At 35.9% G+C, this 19485-nt stretch overlaps 1 protein-coding gene across 3 annotated transcripts in view; it reads left to right on the plus strand.

The window, feature by feature from the left end:
• Positions 1-19485, plus strand: part of mon2 (Mon2 homolog, regulator of endosome-to-Golgi trafficking) — a 273966-nt gene that overhangs the window by 112845 nt on the left and 141636 nt on the right. For all 3 annotated transcript variants that reach the window (XR_016548096.1, XM_090389771.1, XM_090389772.1), the window contains 3 exons: positions 10401-10594; positions 12673-12777; positions 16817-16971. Coding sequence is in view for 2 of the 3 variants with exons in the window: in XM_090389771.1 (XP_090245897.1) it covers positions 10401-10594; positions 12673-12777; positions 16817-16971 (454 nt within the window). In the remaining variant the exon portion in view is untranslated. The remainder of the gene's footprint in view (positions 1-10400; positions 10595-12672; positions 12778-16816; positions 16972-19485) is intronic.

Below are 19485 nucleotides of genomic sequence, written 5' to 3' on the forward strand. Positions count from 1 at the left end.
GAGTGAATACACGTCTTACAAGCAAAGTGACACTTCCAGTACATTCTTTAACAGTTTTAATTAAATTCTGTATTTTTTAAATAAAATTTTCTTGTGTTGTAAATGGATTGCATTTTAATTGGATAACTCTATATAAAGCTTTGGTTTGGCCATATCTCGATTATTGTGTATAGATTTGGAGACTCCATTCCAGCAAAGATGTTGATCTTCTGGAAAAGTTGTGGTGAAGATCAAGAAAGTTAGCTATGGATAACTTCCATCCATTTGTTATTTCGAGAGAGAGAGAGAGAGAGAGAGAGAGAGAGAAAGTATATTAAATAATATAGCTCAAGGACATGTACATAAATTAAGGATAATTGCAGGCTGGAAATATGAAAATTTTCTTTTAGCCAGAAGGTTATTTACTCTTAGAACAGTTTACTCTCTAATCTTAAGGTAGCTGTAATGCAAAGGATTTAATATTAAATTGGCTTTCCTTGCATCACTTTTTTGCCTTTACTAATACATAATTTTTATTCAAGTCTGGCCTGTTTCAACTTTTACATGAACAACAGATAATCATAATTTTTACATCTTTCTTCAATCCATGTATCTTATTCCATCTGGAATACCACTTCTAGAATTATTCTGTACCTTTTCTGTAATATTAGTATATGTGGAAGGAAGCCAGAGGCTTTTGCTGCACCAGCCAAAAATAAATAAAATAAAATAAACTACCTATTTGATTCCCTCCTTGAGCAGGTACCCATCTAGCTGACCTTTGAATCTCCACCAGCTGTCACTCTCAACCTCCCATGGAGGCAACTTATTCCAGTAAACAATAACTTGCTGGCTGAAAGAAAACCTCCTGCAGTGCAATCTAAACCTCTTCTCCCATAATTTGAATTTATGGCTCCTAGTATTGGAATCATTTCGAGGGTTTAGTGTCAAACAACATTAACTACAAAATCATTTTGTAGTTGATGTTTTTGTAATTAACCAAAAAAAAGTCATTTAATATTTTCTTGGTTTACTAGAAATGTTCTTACAGCATAAGCTAACTTGTAAAGTACTAGAGAGATACAGTTCTATGACATGATATGAATTGTTATGTGTATAAAGTAAAACTTAAGTTATTGCAAAAAAGAAAATGCAGTTTTGTAGTTACCATTGTTTGACATTGATTTTTATAACAGTGAAAATTTCACCCTTATTCATTTTATTTTCTCCTCTCAGAGCCTTATACACTTCGATTAGGTTTCCTGTAAGGTGATTGTTACCAAACTCTGTATCCCAAATACTTGAAATCTATCCTCATATGGATACCCCTTTTCCATTCTCACTAGGCACATTGCTAGTCTTTGGACCCTTTCAAAAATCTTAATTTTTTTTTCTTTTTAGACATGGTCTCCATAACTAAACATAACATTCCAAGTGTGGTCTTACAGTTGCCTTACACAGTGGGATTATGACCACGCAAAAGCAAATTTTCTATAAATCATTGATAGGACACTATTGGACATACCTCAGAAAACTTTTGTCTGACCACATCGTAACTTCCAAATCCCTTTCTTCCTCTACTCTTTTTAATTCAACCCCACCAAATCATAAGTTATTTTGGAGTTGCCATTCCGAATTTTAAGACTGCATTAAAATATGCAAATCTTGAAATTATACCATATATTCCTTCACCATGTCATTTAAGAAAATCAAAAATACAGTGGTCTCAGTACTGATTCTTGGAGCCCCACTTCTTATATTAGCGCGATCTAAAGAGTAATCACTAATCACAACTCTCTGCCTCCCACCCTGCAGTTCATCTGAGGATATTTCCTTTGATTCCAACATGTTCCAGCTCATATAGTAACCTCTCATGGTTCCTTGACAAAAGCCCACACGAAAATTTCACACAGAAAAAACCCCATTGTCATAAACACAATAAAAATACCCACACGGATAAATGCTCGCATAGAAGAATGCGCACATTATTTTTAGTTTACGAAAAACATATTTCATATTTCAAAATGCAACAAAATGTTGAATTTATATATTTTATTTCTACTTCTATACGATGTATTTTAATATAACTTTTGATATAAAACTTTTGATTTTAATATAAAGTAGAATATTTGGATGTAAATGTTTGTAAGGGAAATCACAGGAAATAAAATGATCTAGTTTTATTGCAACTAAAGCCTTTTATTTTATTTCTAAAAATAAATTATTTTTTCTCTGTCTTACAAAGTGAACAGTCAACACTTTTTGTATTTTTATCAACAAACAACTAATTCAGACATATTTCAGTGATTTATTTATTTGTCAAGGATTTGAATAGAATTTTCATTACTATAAGTTAGCCAATCTCTGCAAGTATTTCAGTTTGTCTTCCCACACGCTGGGATGACTGCAGTGCAATAGGGAATTAAGTGCATTGTGAAATCCCTCACAGCAGTTTGTAGTTTTAGGCGACCATTCAAGAGCTGAATCATGATGATTCCATATTCTTATTGGAAACTGGGGATCTCTATCTGCTGCACCTTCAGTTGATATTCAATTATGAAGACAAAAGATGGTAACGTAGTACAACAACTAACCAAACATTGTCATGATTTGTGTCTTCAAAAAGCAGAAGCCAACATTGCCAGAAGCAAAATGAGGCAATACACGAGAGTAGTTAGTTCTACTCCTCGCAATGTGATGGGAAATGTGTTGTCAGAGTTGGGTAACGATGTACTGGCCCATATGCCCAAACAATCATCCCTTGCGAGAAATCTTCTCAATCACAGAAAAGACGGTCATTTGCTTAACCCAACAACAATAAATTTTGACATTCCTGAGAAGTACCAACTGATACTTCATAAGTCAGGTGTGGATGAACCAGACAGAACTCTGGTTTTAGATGATAAAGAACTCTTGGTTGAATTGAGCAAAGATACAATTATGGAGATGTTTAATAAAGTTCCAAACATGTTTAACCAACTGTATACATGGCATGCCAAAGTGGGTAACTCATCTGCCTATATTTGCCATGTATTTACATTTTGTTACAGGAAAAGAACTTGGATACTTATAATAGAATGTTTGAAATCATGAAGCTGTTGTTCCAATCTGGTGCCTCAAAAGGTTTGTGGATTTTGAGAAGGCTTGCATGAATTCAGTGAGGATTGCCATTCCACATGCTGAGGTCAAAGGGTGCTATTTCTATCTGTGTCAGAGTCTCATCAGGAAACTCAGCAATGTTGGTTTGAAGACTGAATTTGGAACTAATATAAAATAAAACTCAAGCTGAAGTCTCTTGTTGCATTAACCTTTGTCCCAGTCCATGATGTGAGGAGTGTCTTTGATGAGCTTGCCACCACACTTAATTCCCTATTCCACTGCAGTCATCCCAGCGTGTGGTTTTTGTTTGATGGACTGAAGAGGGACCTGGCGTGCCACAGATTGACACTGGCTAATGCACAGACAGGTCCATCTAGAGGTGAAAAAGAGAAAATATGATGCACTGCATGACTTGGTTGCCACTTTTGTGCAGGAATATGAGCAGGTAGAAGACAAACTGAAATACTTGCACAGATTGGCTAACTTACAGTAATGAAAATTCTATTCAAATCCTTGACAAATAAATAAATCACTGAAATATGTCTGAATTAGTTGTTTGTTGATAAAAACCAAAAAGTGTTGACTGTTCACTTTGTAAGATAAGAGAAAAAATAATTTATTTTTAGAAATAAAATAAAAGGCTTTAGTTGCAATAAAACCAGAGCATTTTATTTCCTGTAATTTCCCTTATAAACATTTACATACAAATATTCTACTTTATATTAAAATCAAAAGTTTTATATCAAATGTTATATTAAAATACATCGTATATAAGTAGAAATAAAATATATAAATTCAACATTTTGTTTCATTTTGAAATAAGAAATAATTTGTTTTTTGTAAACTAAAAATAATGTGAGCATTCTTCCATGTGAGCATTTTTCTATGTGTTGTTGTTGTTGTTGGTATTTGGCTTAACGACACAAGGGCCACTGAGACCAAATTGTGTCTGCTCATTTCTTCAAATAGGCCTCTGGGGTTGGGTATATTCATACTATGATTTTTTAGTGTTTCTCACCAACCATTGAAGTAAAAACGAAAGATGCAAAAAACCAAATTCTTAAAATTTTAATATTTACAATAAATTTATTTACAAACAAAACAAAATACCATATTACTGATGATAGCAATTTTAAAATAAGACAACTGTGATATACAGTAAATATACAAGGTGATAATACAGATACCGAATTTAAAATACAATAAAATATACTAGGTTAAAAGCGCTAAAATACTAACTGAAGCTTTCAGAGGCTTCTGCCTTCTTTCTCAACAGTGTACTTCTATTCTGCGATGCATCATTAAATACCAGCAGGTTTACGGTGCGTCTCACGTAAACGTATACTGTTCCCGTCGGAACCGGAAGTGGCTCGGGAGCGTTTCAGGCAAAAACGTTCATCCCCTCCAAGGGTTACCGCCTCAAAGAGGGGATGAATGCGTGTGCCCCTATCTCTATTTATATTATTCTCAATAGAACTTATTCATAAGCTCTCGAGCCACTTGCGTTCCCAAAATCTATGCGCCCGATCAGTGATGACAGCTTCGTCTGGGGAGATTCGATGTTGCTTCTCCCAGAAATGTTCAGCTACGGCGGATTTACCATAGTCTGCATTTTTTATCGCATTTGTGTGCTCCCCCAGACGATCTTTGAGACGCCGTTTTGTTTCTCCCACATAACACTCCCCGCACTCCGGGCATTTAATACTATATACGACCCCACTTATATTTTCATTTAAGACAGGGTCCTTGACCTGTGACACAATTGTGTGCAGCTTCCTGCCTGGGAGCTGCACACGTGTCTGGTAATTCCTTAATATACGAGCTAAACGTTCGGATAAACCCGGATAGTAGGGGATGTATACGGTGGCTATTGGCGTGAAGGACTCACTTCTACTCTGCCCTCCACTAATGTATTTCTCTATGATCCTCCGGGGGTAGTCACGCTTCAAAAGATCCGCCGTAACACGTTCATACTCCATTTTTCTATCCTCTGAGGTACTACAATGAGATTTTGCCCTATCCACTAATGCTCTTACCACACTGTTCCTGTGATGGTTAGTCTGAGCTGAGTTGTAGTGTGAGTATTGGCCTTTGCACATAGATTTTCTAAATACTTTTGTTTTCAAATGCTGGCCTTCTCTACAAATCAGCACATCCAGGAACGGCAAAACCCCTCCTTCCTCTACCTCAGAGGTGAATTGTATGAACGGGGAGAAGCTATTAAGAAAATTCAACGTATCATCCTCACTCCCTTTCCGAATAACTGAAAACGTATCATCAACATACCTTTTCCACGGACGCATAGGGAGAACTGTAGTATTAAATAGTCTAGACTCGAGCTCCTCCATCGCTAAATTAGCTATGATGGCACTGATGGGGGAGCCCATAGCTGCACTGTTAACCTGCTTGTACGTGGTGTTATTAAATACCATAGTAGTGCTCGAAAGGCATAACTCTATGCCTTTACATATGTCCTCTAAGTTTAGTTGCGTCCTATTGTTCAAGGTGGTGTCTCTTTCTAAGGCCATGTACGCACAATGTATTCCATGGTCAATTGGGATGCAGGTAAACTACTGTCACCATTAGTTGGACTCTCTGAACATAGTATCAGAGATAGCAAAGAATTTGTACAATTCATAAGAGGACAATGTATAGAAGAAAACGAGGTTATGATATCCTTTGATGTGACATCGTTGTTTACCTGCATCCCAATTGACCATGGAATACATTGTGCGTACATGGCCTTAGAAAGAGACACCACCTTGAACAATAGGACGCAACTAAACTTAGAGGACATATGTAAAGGCATAGAGTTATGCCTTTCGAGCACTACTATGGTATTTAATAACACCATGTACAAGCAGGTTAACGGTGCAGCTATGGGCTCCCCCATCAGTGCCATCATAGCTAATTTAGCGATGGAGGAGCTCAAGTCTAGACTATTTAATACTACAGTTCTCCCTATGCGTCCGTGGAAAAAAGGTATGTTGATGATACGTTTTCAGTTATTCGGAAAGGGAGTGAGGATGATACATTGAATTTTCTTAATAGCTTCTCCCCGTTCATACAATTCACCTCTGAGGTAGAGGAAGGAGGGGTTTTGCCGTTCCTGGATGTGCTGATTTGTAGAGAAGGCCAGCATTTGAAAACAAAAGTATTTAGAAAATCTATGTGCAAAGGCCAATACTCACACTACAACTCAGCTCAGACAAACCATCACAGGAACAGTGTGGTAAGAGCATTAGTGGATAGGGCAAAATCTCATTATAGTACCTCAGAGGATAGAAAAATGGAGTATGAACGTGTTACGGCGGATCTTTTGAAGCGTGGCTACCCCCGGAGGATCATAGAGAAATACATTAGTGGAGGGCAGAGTAGAAGTGAGTCCTTCATGCCAGTAGCCACCGCATACATCCCCTACTATCCGGGTTTATCCGAACGTTTAGCTCGTATATTAAGGAATTACCAGACACGTTGTGTGCAGCTCCCAGGCAGGAAGCTGCACACAATTGTGTCACAGGTCAAGGACCCTGTCTTAAATGAAAATATAAGTGGGGTCGTATATAGTATTAAATGCCCGGAGTGTGGGGAGTGTTATGTGGGAGAAACAAAACGGCGTCTCAAAGATCGTCTGGGGGAGCACACAAATGCGATAAGAAATGCAGACTATGGTAAATCCGCCGTAGCTGAACATTTCTGGGAGAAGCAACATCGAATCTCCCCAGATGAAGCTGTCATCACTGATCGGGCGCATAGATTTTGGGACCGCAAGTGGCTCGAGAGCTTACGAATAAGTTCTATTGAGAATAATATAAATAAAGATAGGGGCACACGCATTCATCCCCTCTTTGAGGCGGTAATCCTTGGAGGGGATGAACGTTTTTGCCTGAAACGCTCCCGAGCCACTTCTGGTTCCAACGGGAACAGTATACGTTTACGTGAGACGCACCGTGAACCTGCTGGTATTTAATGATGCATCGCAGAATAGAAGTACACTGTTGAGAAAGAAGGCAGAAGCCTTTGAAAGCTTCAGTTAGTATTTTAGCGCTTTTAACCTAGTATATTTTATTGTATTTTAAATTCGGTATCTGTATTATCACCTTGTATATTTACTGTATATCACAGTTGTCTTATTTTAAAATTGCTATCATCAGTAATATGGTATTTTGTTTTGTTTGTAAATAAATTTATTGTAAATATTAAAATTTTAAGAATTTGGTTTTTTGCGTCTTTCGTTTTTACTTCAATGGTTGGTGAGAAACACTAAAAAATCATAGTGTTTCTGCTCATAGTTTATTTAGTTGAAATTTTTCTGTGACCATTTATCCTTTATCCATTGCAGTAACTTGCCATTAATGCCATACCGCTACAATTTTTACAGCAGTGTTCCATGTGCAACAGTATCAAAAGCTTTCCTGAAATCAAAGTATATGATATCAAAATTATTTTTTGCATCCAGTTCCTTTGTGACCACATCGTAGTATCCATTCAAATTGGTCAGACAAGACTTCTCCTTAACAAACCCATGCTGTGTCTGAACTATTGCTGCTGTCTTGTGTAGATGATCCTGTATCACCTATTTAACCAGTGACTCCATTATATTCCCTAGAACAGAAGTTAAACTAACAGGTCTGTAATTATTTCTGTCACCCTTTGAACCCCCTTTGTGAATTGGGAATACTTTTGCACATCTCCAGTCCATGGGGATCTCTCCTGACTTATGGCTAAGGGTTTGCTTACTTCCCTTGCTGCCTCCTTCATTATAATTGGATAGATTCCATCTGCCCCAGGTGCCTTTTTTATGTTTAACTTCAACAATTTCTCCTCCACTTTGCTCAGTTATCACAAAATCACTTATCTCCCTGTTAGAGTTTGATAAACTTCTGGCATTCCCCTCCTTGAATAACTCCTCATGTGTGAATGTAGATACTAAAATACTCATTTAGTTTGTTAAGCTAGCTGAGCAGGATCATCAACAGTTGAACCATCGATATAAAGTGGACCAATCTGATTCATCCCCTTCCTCTTAAAGTTTACATACATAAAGAACTCTTTGCTGTTTTTCTTTGCATCCTTTGCCAAAGGTTTCTCATAACCTGCCTTTGCCTAACCTCTTTTGTGACCTGATTACAGACTAGCTTTTATCTGCCATAGGCTTCTGTGTCGCCTGATAATTTATATGCATCCCATGCATTTTTCTTCTCTGCCACAAGCCTCATTTAATTCATCTGACTTCCATTTAGGCCTGCCTTGAACAGTATTTCTTAGTTGGTATGAAAAGCCCAGTAGCCTCCAAGATTAAGTCCCTGAAGGCTTCCCATTTAGAATTCATTGTTGGTAACATCATCAATTGATCCCGCTCTATAGAATTTAAAATCTGCCTGAGACCTCTGTAGTCACCTTTACAAAAACCCTTCCCTTTGCCCTTGATCGTAGCTACAATATTTAAGTAAATCCCACATCAGTACACTGTGATCACTGTCACCTAGTGGTTCCTTTATCTGCAAATTCCTAATGCATGCATCATCACTGCGGATAATCAGATCAAGGGTATTATTCCCTCTGGTTGCCCCTCGAACATGTTGCTGTAGAAAACAACCCTCCGATAAATCCACAAAAGTCTTACTAATGTGCGAATGACCAAAGCACAAGTTCCAGTTAATATCTGGAAAGTTAAAATCCCCCATTACAAGGCATTCTGATTTACTGGCCCATTCTGTTTCTCTGCACAACTTTTCTTTGTATTCATCAATGTCATTAGGCCTATAACATACTCCTACTCTCATTTTCCCTTTCCCAGTGTTTGTCACACCAAACAGACTCAACATTGCACTGTCCACCTGTGTCAACTGGATGCACTTCCTTACATTTTATGTGTTTCTTAACTAACAACATAACCCCTCCTCCCTTCCTACCCTGTCTGTCCTTTCTGTACACATTGTACTCTCCAAATTCCAATTCTGCATTGCTTATATCTGTGTGACACCATGTCTCTGATATCCCAACAATATCTGCCTTTGCTGTCTTAATCAGAACTTCAAATTCATCAATTTTATTTAATATACTTCTAGCATTAGTGTACATGCAAGTATACATGCACTTGTTCTTACTCTTAGTTACCCTAACACAGCCCATGTATTTACTTGTTCCATGATGACTCCCAGTATCTCTTGAAATCCCCAGCAACTTGCTCTCTAGGCGGCTGCTGCTCATTACAATAGAAGCAGTGCAAGGATCACTTTCACTTCTGCCTGCGGCTACCGTTAATCTTTTAGTCTGTGAATCCCCCTCGAAACTAGCAGTTTTCCGACCCTCCTAACACTGCCTCAATAGCATCAGCAAATATTCTTGCACTCTTTCTATTTAAGTGTATCCCATCCCTGTAGAAGCAGTCTCTCCTGTTAGCAAGCACAGACCACGCTGAAAAAAATTCTAACCCATGAACCTTGCACAATCTCTCCAGCGCCGAATTGATTGATAATTCTCTCATCATATACTCCCTCCTATTGTGTCTGGGCAGAATTGCAGACACTTTCATATTATCCCTGACTTGCGATTTTTTTTTCAGCATTGACCTGTACTTGTTAAGTAAATCTGCAGATCTCTTACTCTTAAGGTCATTAGTGCAAACGTGTACAACAATATCACCTTTTGTGCCGTTAAAAGATGATATCTGCTCTACAACCCCATCAACCTTTGCCCCTGGCAGACACACCTTGGTCCTGTTTCACCTGTTAAGTGCAGTAGTTGCCTCAAAGTCATATGTGCTAGTTTGTTTTCAACTTTGTTTGTCTCTGATATTCATAAAATAAAATGTTATTATTATTTATTATTTTTTTTCTGGTGAATATGATTTGACCCAAATTGCAAGTCTAGATCTTCAGCATATTGAACTGTGTTATTCTATTTTTACTGGTTTTTTTTTTTTGTTTTTTTATCTCAAAATAAAATAAATAAATAAATAAAACAAAACAAAAAATATATATTTTTTATTTTATCTCATTAAAGAGTAATACTTCAATCAGTCTCCACACACAGTCTCCGGAACCACAATAACACTACTGCATCATAGATCATGCATCAAATGATATTCATAAAATAAAATGTTATTGTTATTATTATTTTTTTCTGGGAATGTAATTTCGCCCAAATTGCAAATAGATCTACAGCATATTGAACTGTGTTATTCTTTATTTTTACTGTTTTTAAAATTTTATTTCAAAATTTAATATTTTGAAAATGCTATGGAGGAGAAAGCAGATTTGACCTCTGAGTTTTATTTCATTTTAATAGTTTTAATTTGCTTTACATATCTCAAACAGTGGGTCACGGAAGGGTGAATAGTCAAGATTTATCTCATAATATATCAGCTGGAGGCAACTGCGTGAGTCAGCAGCCACTAGGTCTCTTTATTGGAAGTAACGAGTTGCACGATATGAGACAGCAGGTAGTTGCAGTGGGAACTCCTCTACCTACAGCCTCATTGCCACTTGGAGCTCAACAAGGACCTGTAATGGTATGTATTTTTCAGGCTATATATACCACTGAGAATTTCATCTAAGAAAAGGATATAAGTCTGCAATTAATGGAGACGATAATTATCACACACAAGTAAGGTCAAATTTAGTGAAACCTGATTTCTCAGTTTTATTATCTGTCGTAGTGTATAATCATTGCATTGTAATTGTAAAGTACTATAAATATTGCTTTTGATCTGCTGTTAATATGTAAATAATATGTGGCATAAATTTATTATAAGTAAGTTTCATTATAATGAAATTAAAACAAACGTGTTTATTATTATTTGTCAGAGATGCATTCTACCACCATCTAGCACGTGAATTTTGTACTAACTACATATGAGGATTATCTCAAAAGTAATGTGCAAAAGTGGTTAATTTAAAATGAATTTATTTTATAAATAAATATACATCTATTTATTAAACTGAAAACCTTCAGTTTAATCTTCTTCATGCTGTGACTCTTTCCCAACGTTTGGGTGGACTTTGAATGCTGTTTAACTGTTTGCTAAAGTTAAGCTGTCTTGATGCATTGGGTCATCAGAGCTGCAATAGCTACTTATAAAGACAAACCCTTGCCCATGCAGATTCCATGAGAAATAGATCATAATTTCAAGGACTCGTATCAGGATTACAAGGGTGAAGTAGCTTCTCGCTTGTAATTGGTGAAAACAAATTGTACAGACTCTATGATATGAGACCTTGTGTTGTCATGTAGAAGTGCACCAGCTTTCAACATCTGTGGCTGCTTCTGAGGAATTTTCATGTATAATTTCTGACAAAAATGTTACCTAATAGTCACCAGTTACTGATCTGTCAAGGAGCACATAATTAATCAGTAGCAATAATGGCTTCATAATCATTGGCCACGATGGCCATTTCTTTCACCTCTGATTATTTCCAACAACATTTAGAGTGGCATGCTGATGATGGTGCTTCCACTAAGCTAATTGTGACTTCAGTTCAGGTTCAAATTCACATGTCCATGTCTCATTAATGGCAGCGATGCATGTTAAAAATTCTTCAGCTTCTTGCCAGTAACATGTGAGTAATTGCATTGCAATTTTTTTATACTTTGATTGTTATTCATCTGATGACAAATGTGGGACCCATCGGGAAGCAATATTTTGTTTTTGTTATACCTCAGTTAAAATTCAGAGAACAGTTGATTTTGGTATTCCAGTTTCATTGGCTGTTTCTTCACAGGTGATTCATCTTTCTTCCTCCAAAATAGTGATAATAATGACTGCCGATGTGTTTTCCATAGACATTCTTGGTCCCCTGAGCATTGCTTATCTTTTTTTCCATAGACAATCTTGGTCCCTCAGCATTGCTTGGCTTTAATGTTGGTCTGACCTGGACGAGATCGTTAAGATCAAACTGAAATCATGTTGCAATTGCAATTTACTGTTAATTCACCACACACGTCTAACAACAATTCATAAATTTGTGTCAGTGTTCAACCACGTAAAGTTCAATTTTGATGAAAAAAGATTTTTTTTTTAGAATCTGTAATCTGACCTGAAGCACTATCGCTATCTATTTTCAAATGCCTCTATACAAACATTCAATGCAAGAACTGTTTCAAGCACACTGATGTTGAGCTTAAACTTCATATTATTATCCTGATAAATGTCAGTTGCATGGGCATATGTAGTGAGGATCACATACACAATGTGCATTATTTTTGGGATAACTCTCATAGTTTGTACAAAAGTTAGTAGTTTGTACAAGTGATGAGTCTAAACGTTTTGATCACACTAGAATATTTACATTATTTATTATATGGCGCCTCCGTAGCCAGGTGGGAAGGAGCAGCAGTGCGTAGCACACGCTTCTTGATTAGACCGGGGTTCGAGCCCGTCACCACCAAATACGGAGGATGCGGAAAGGTCATTCAGGGAATGACCACCGCATATCCCGGAGCAATATGGCCTTAGTTGCTAATGCTCCTAAAAACCAAATAACAACAACAACATTATTTATTCATATCTCAATTTATTCTCTTAAGTGTTCTTAGCTGAAGTCTCTCATAATGTTGATTATTTTCAACAAAATAGTTTTCTTTTCAAAGCTGACAGCAAAAAATCTTCAGTGCATGCGGGCAGTCTTGAGTTTAGCTCATTGTCATGGAGCTGTTTTAGGGAGTGCTTGGCATCTGGTTCTCACAACATTACAGGTAAGGAAATCACCATTATTAATATATATATATTACTAGTTAACTTTGTTTTACAAGTATCTGAAACTTTTTTTTTCGACCTCTCCATCTCTCTCCAGGACAAATTGTGCATACAATTTGTGAGATAGAGCATGCAATACAATTTGAGAGAGAGAGAGAGAGAGAGAGAGAGAGAGAGAGAGAGAGAGCATGCAATACATACCACACTACTACTGTAAACCATAATTGAATGAGGTTACATTTCCAGATGTTCAGTGAACTTATTCTTATTAGCCATGATTTAATAAGAATAAGTTCTTTCCCTGGTTTAATAAGAATGTCTTTTCCCTTCCCAAAATAATAACTAGTAATCCTTGATATTTCATCATCACCATTCTTGATTGCTTAGAAATGCTGTTTCTGGTTTACTTATAACGAAGTATGAGGTTTTTCTGTATGTATATCTATTCACAAAGAACTACAGAGATGTTATATACTTAATGATGAAATCGTTATTAATATCTGAAGTCTATGTCTGTTTCGGTCCCTTTTTAGTTTTTGGATTTGACTGTTCTCACCTTTAATGTACTTAGGTGCTTACTATGCCAGAAAGTGTTGTCTTTCATGAATTATAACAAATTAAGTAATAAAAAAAAATTAAAAAAAAAAGCCTTTGATATGTGCATTAAAAAAGACATGTTGTATACCAGAGTTGTAAGTCTCTCCTAATAGCTGGTCTCTGGAACCTATTGGGATGGGACAAGAGTTAAACATTTTCTGTTTAACTCTTGCTATTTCCATCTTCTGAACTATTTGAGGGTAAAGGATGGTATCATCTATCCTAGTTTGTGCTGTTTTTCTCTTTACCTTAGGCATATTTCCTAGTGTATAATATTATGTTATTAGTGGAGTTCCCCAGGGTTCAGTGTTGGGGGCCATTGTTATTTTCTGTATTTATCAATAATATTGATGATTGTACAGTGAAACCTTGCTAATCCTGTTACCATTAATCCTGATGATGGATAATGTGGATCGAAATATGAAAAATTCTGTTCACAATTGAGTGCTTTTGAAAGACATTAGGAAAGTAGGCGAGTCACTCTGACTGCGTAGAGAGAGAGAGAGAGAGAGAGACGGAATTACATTGTTTTGCATGTTGTTCAATATCGCTGTTGGCTCTCAGTCAGATGGATGTTATTGCTTATATCGCTTCATTTGTGTACTTATACGTATATATATGCACATAAGTTAACATATTTTATATAATTATGGGTTTTAAAGAATTGGAATTGGGGTGGATTGGAATAAAAAGAAAACATGTTATTTTAACTATCATTAACAAGCTCAAAGTGATAGAACAACTTGAATTGTTCAGGTGGCATTGGAATGCGACGCCAGTGGCACCTGATAAATGTATAAAAAGACAACACATTTATCCATCTCTTGATGGAGAAATGTATTGTCTTTTTATAGTTTTTAAATAAAGGCTATTTTTTTATTAATTTGCATCAGCACTACCTACATCATTAAATTTTGCATGTATTTGTGTTCTAAGTTTTTTGTCTTTTAGGGCTATCTTTTGCTTCACCAATCCGGATTATCGCTTAATCCAGATGACCCCCCCCCCCCGATTAATCTGGATTAGCGAGGGTTTACTCTATATCAGGGTTAATGTCTAAGTTTGCAGATGATACGAAGGTTGGCAGGGTTGTTAACGACAGTAATGATAGTACACTATGGCAACAGGATCTAGAAAAGTTGAGCAGATGGGTTGAGAGATGGCAACTGAAGTTTAACATTGACAAATGTAAAGTGCTGCATATGGGTAGCAGTAACCTCAGAGTAACTTACCAACTGGGTGGCACTACCCTAAGGGTAGTGGAGAATCAAAAAGACCTGTGGTTAATTGTGCAGTGAGATATGAAGTTTTCTGAGCAGTGCAGACAGGCTGCAAGAGTAGCTCATCAATGATATACAGGAATTTTGCTAGCAGGGATAAGGAGGTGATTGTCCCCTCGTATAAGGCAATGGTCAGGCCACACCTTGAGTTCTGCATACAGGTCTGGAGGCCTCATTTTAGGAAGGATGTAGAGCTGCTGAAATGAGTACGGTGATGGACAGTGAGATTGGTGAGTGGAACAAAGGATCGCTGTTACCAAGAAAGGCTTGAGTGCTGCAAATTGCAGCATCTGGAAACTAGGCACCTGCGAGGTGATCTAATTGAGGTGTATAAGGCCTTGAATGGTTTGAGGAAGCTCAATGCCGATGGGATTCTTCCTCGTGTTCAGATTACTCACCTGAGGGGACATAAATTCAAATAGAGGAAAGACTATTGTTGAATGGATACGAAGGAAATTTGCCTTTAGTCAGCGGGTGATTTATAGTTGGAACAAATCTGCATCTGTTGTAGTCGAGGTCAACAACTTAAATAGGTTCAAGGCAGAACTAAACAAACATTTACAGTGAATGGATGGGCGAAATGGGAAGAGTTTTTGGCTGATGCTATATAAGTTTTCTTTCTTGCACCATATACCTCTGCTAATGCTAAACTCAGTCATTGGCATTTCTTCTGTCAAGATCATGAAGAATCTAAACCAAGACAAGAAAATTCTGTTCTTTTTTTCAGTGAGGAGGTACTTAATTGCTGCATGTGGCTACGTGGTGCACAAGTACCCATTAAAAACTGTTCTTATAAATGTAGAGGTAGCACATATTTCATCATTTGACAGTTCAGTTTGAAATTTGGAATATTTTATTTCCATTGGCATTATTAAAGTTAAAAAAAGAAAAAAAAAAAGATGGAGCAACAGATGTTTTGCAGCATCAGTGCTGTCAGTGTAAGAACTTACCAGATGCTATTATGAAAGAATTGATGTACAGTGGTCCTTGGTTGGGTAACTAAAAAAGTACACAAGGAAGCTTGGTATATAATAGTTTATCCCAAGTCATGCTTGGGATTTTAATAATTCCTTATAACAATGCTGAGTGTGAGAGAATATTCAGCCAGATGAGGAAAATAAAAAACTGAATTCAGATCTCCTTCTAGTGAAGCTTTGGAATTGCTTCACCAGAAAGAGAAAATCTGAGCAAAACTTTGACTCGCCATTTCTGAAGAGGGTAATGTCTGTAAGAGTATGTTCTTTGAAACAATCAAATCAGTTTATATCTAACAGGAAATACAAGCGGAAATCCATGGACAGAAAAATCCTAGGTTAGCTAATGTTTGAAAGCATATTGTACTGCTAAACCAATACTGCATCTGCATTTTAATATAAAATGCACTTGTTTTCAATTTAATTTGTAGAGCAGTGTGGATATAAAAAAAAAAAAAAAAAAAATTCTTGCTTTTGCTCTATTCCTCTTGTTTTTTATAAACCACTTTTTAAAATTGCTTGTTTTGATCCAAAAATCTCCTGTTTTCCTCCTACTTACATTTAAGTGATCTCCAACTTTTTTAAAGTTGGTATCATTCTATTTTCTTTTATCTTTATTCAACTTCTGTGCTTATCTAGTTACTAGGTGTGTGTGTGTGTGTGTGTGTGTGTGTGTGTGTGTGTGTGTGTGTGTGTGTGTGTGTCCCCTAAGCATTTTATTTAATATGCTTTCTCTTATAGCGTATATGATGTTTTCTAATTTAAGGAATTAATTTCCTCCTTTGGATTCTGATTTTTAAAACTCAAAATATGCTGAGTAAAGTATAATTAAAGCATTGACTAAAAATTTGCGTTATTCTTATATTCATTTTTGACGCATTTTTATTGAATATGAACATGAAGTTGGAAGTAGCCAAAATAAATAAATAATGTAAGTTACATAAAACTTATAATTTTTTTCTCCTGTTTAATCAGATTAAATTTTTTTAAGTTAGGGAATGGGGTTGTTTTCTGTTCCTCTCTCTCTGTCTTTCCCTTCCTCCTCCAATGAATTAAAAGTAATTGGTGAGGAGGATTTTTAACTTTATTATTTTATTATTTTTTTTTACATCTATCATATAATACTGATTTAAACATTTGTATTAGTATAAACAGTATTTTAAGAATTTATTTTTGTTATTATACAGCATTTGGTATGGATTCTTGGACTGAAGCCATCTACTGGAGGGAGTCTAAAGGCATGCAGAAGTTCAGACACTCCAAATGCTGTTATTACAACAGCAGTAATGGCAGATTTACCTGTTTTGTCTGCCATGCTGTCCCGGCTTTTTGAAAGTTCTCAGTAAGTGATGCAGTGCTAAATTCCATGTTGTGTATTGTGCTTTTTTAATTAGTAAATGAAAGAGCAACGAGGCTCAGTATATTCTACATTACTGATCAATTTTCACAATAATGAGAGGAATTACCTCAATATATGCATGTAAGACGTTTCTTCACTAACTTTCTCCTTGAATTTAAACAAATATTAAAATAACGAAATGAATTCTACTCTCGGAGGCAAACCGTTAGTGATCCAATGTATCTGGCATCCATGGTCCGAGGGCTCCAAACCCATCATCAAAATACATCAGAACTCCAATGAACGACAACGAGTGAGAGAAGACATTGTGTCTATAAATTAAAAATTAATACAAATAACTTTCGAAAATCCTAAAAACTTAGTTTTTCCTTAAGGGGATAAGACTTTTCTACCTTAGTCATGATCACAGGATAGTAAACTTAAAATGAATTGTTGAATTTATATATGAGAGATTATTTGCTGTCGTGGAGTATGTACACAAAAGACTAGGAATCAGAACTGGGATAGGGACATCATACATTAATCGAACCGAGTTATTTTAATTGCCAGCTTTTCAACTATTCATAATTTTGTATAGTAACATATAAGTTGCATCATTTTAATGCGCAGCAACCTACTAAAGTAGTACATAATTGGCATCATGTACTACTTTAGTAGGTATTCACAATATGAGATATACTTAAATGATGCCAATTATATACCTACTTTAGTAGGTTGCTGCATATTAAAATAATGCAATAGCGCTAACTTATATGTCAGTAAACTTACTCCCAACATGAGGCTTTAGCCCTAAAAGGTTTCCAGTCTAATTTTGTATAGTTATGTTGGACGTTAATAATTTTAGTGTCATTAAATAAAAATGTATGGTCTTCATTAATAGCATGGAAAGCCAATTCTGAGGCCATAGAGCATAAAGCACATACTGAAGCCGTATGTTGTTTTATTCTTGTATGCAGAGTAGAGCGTGTAGATCCCTGATAGGATGAGTCCCTGATAGAACTCGTCCTATCAGGGATCTACATGCTTTACCCTGCATACAAGAATAAAACAACACACAGCTTCAGTACATACTTTACGCTCCTCAGCCTCAGAATTGGCTTTCCATGCTTATTAGTGAAGACCATACGTTTTTATTTAATGACGCGAAAATTATTAACATCCAACATAACTCTACAAAATTATTAATAGCTGAGATGCTGGCAATTAAATTAACTCATAATTCGATTAATGTATGACGCCCCTACCCCATTTCTGATTCCTGGTCTTTTTGTATGCATGCTCCGTGACAGCATTTGAATGTTGAATTTATATATGACAATAATCTGTCATATATAAATTCAACAATTCATTTTGTTTACTATCCTGTGATCACAACTAACGCCGAAAAGTCCCATCCACCTAAGGATAATAAATAAGTTTTTAGGATTTTCGAAAGTTATTTGTATTAATTTTTAATTTACAGACAATGTCTTCTCCCACTCATTGTCGTTCGTTGGAATTCTGATTTTGGTAACGGGTTTGGGGTACATTGGATTGCTAATGGTTTGCCTCTGAGGGTAGAATTCATTCCATTATTTTAATATTCATTTATATTCAAGGAGAGAGAGAGAGAGAGAGAGAGAGAGAGAGAGAGAGAGAGAGAGAGAGAGAGAGAGTTAGTGAAGCAATGTCCTACCTGCATGTATTGAGGTAATGCCTCTCATTATTTTGAAAATTGTGATATATAAATATAATGCTGCTTATAATGTAATTCATATATTTGCAGTTATATTTTAAGACAGTATTTTCCATTCTGTCAGATATTTCCAATAATTTATACTATATAAATTACTTTTATATAGTATACATATTAGACATTTACTATGTGTGTTGTAATAATGCTGACCAAAAAAAAAAAATAAAAATAAAAAATTCATGGCTCTAGAGCAAAAGTTGCAGATTCTAAAGGAAATCGATTCACTGTTTCCAAAAATACCAAAATTATGTCTCTGTCTCATCTCTGTTGAAATATATATTGAAATTTTAGTAATTTAATGAACAACCAATTTCAAATATTATACTTTCTTAAAAATGAGTCTTTCATTTTAAACTTCCAATTTGTGGAAGCAAAATCCTTTTATCCTGTACAGGTAGTTATATTTTAAATAAATTACACATCAGTACAATCAGAGCCCTACAATCTAGGTTCCTTCACATGAAAAGTCTTAATGCATGGAGAGTCAGATAATCAAATCTAGAGTATAGTTTAGTCTTGTTGTCTCTCTATCATGCTGGTGTAAAAACAGTCATCCAGTAAATCCAAAGATGTTCTTTGACCGTGTAAGTGACCATCCCAGAAGTTCCAGTTGATATCTAAAAAGTTAAGTTGTCCAATTTGGGTTTAAAAAATTGAAATTATCCGAAATTCAGATTTAGAAATTTATGAAATCAAATTACGTGATAAATAAATGGCATTATATAGTGGATGGTACTGCATTAAATATAATAATAGCCAAA

This window comes from Mastigoproctus giganteus, chromosome 2, assembly GCF_048544385.1.
Source record: "Mastigoproctus giganteus isolate SK-2022 chromosome 2, ASM4854438v1, whole genome shotgun sequence".
In the NCBI taxonomy this organism is placed as follows: domain Eukaryota; kingdom Metazoa; phylum Arthropoda; class Arachnida; order Uropygi; family Thelyphonidae; genus Mastigoproctus; species Mastigoproctus giganteus.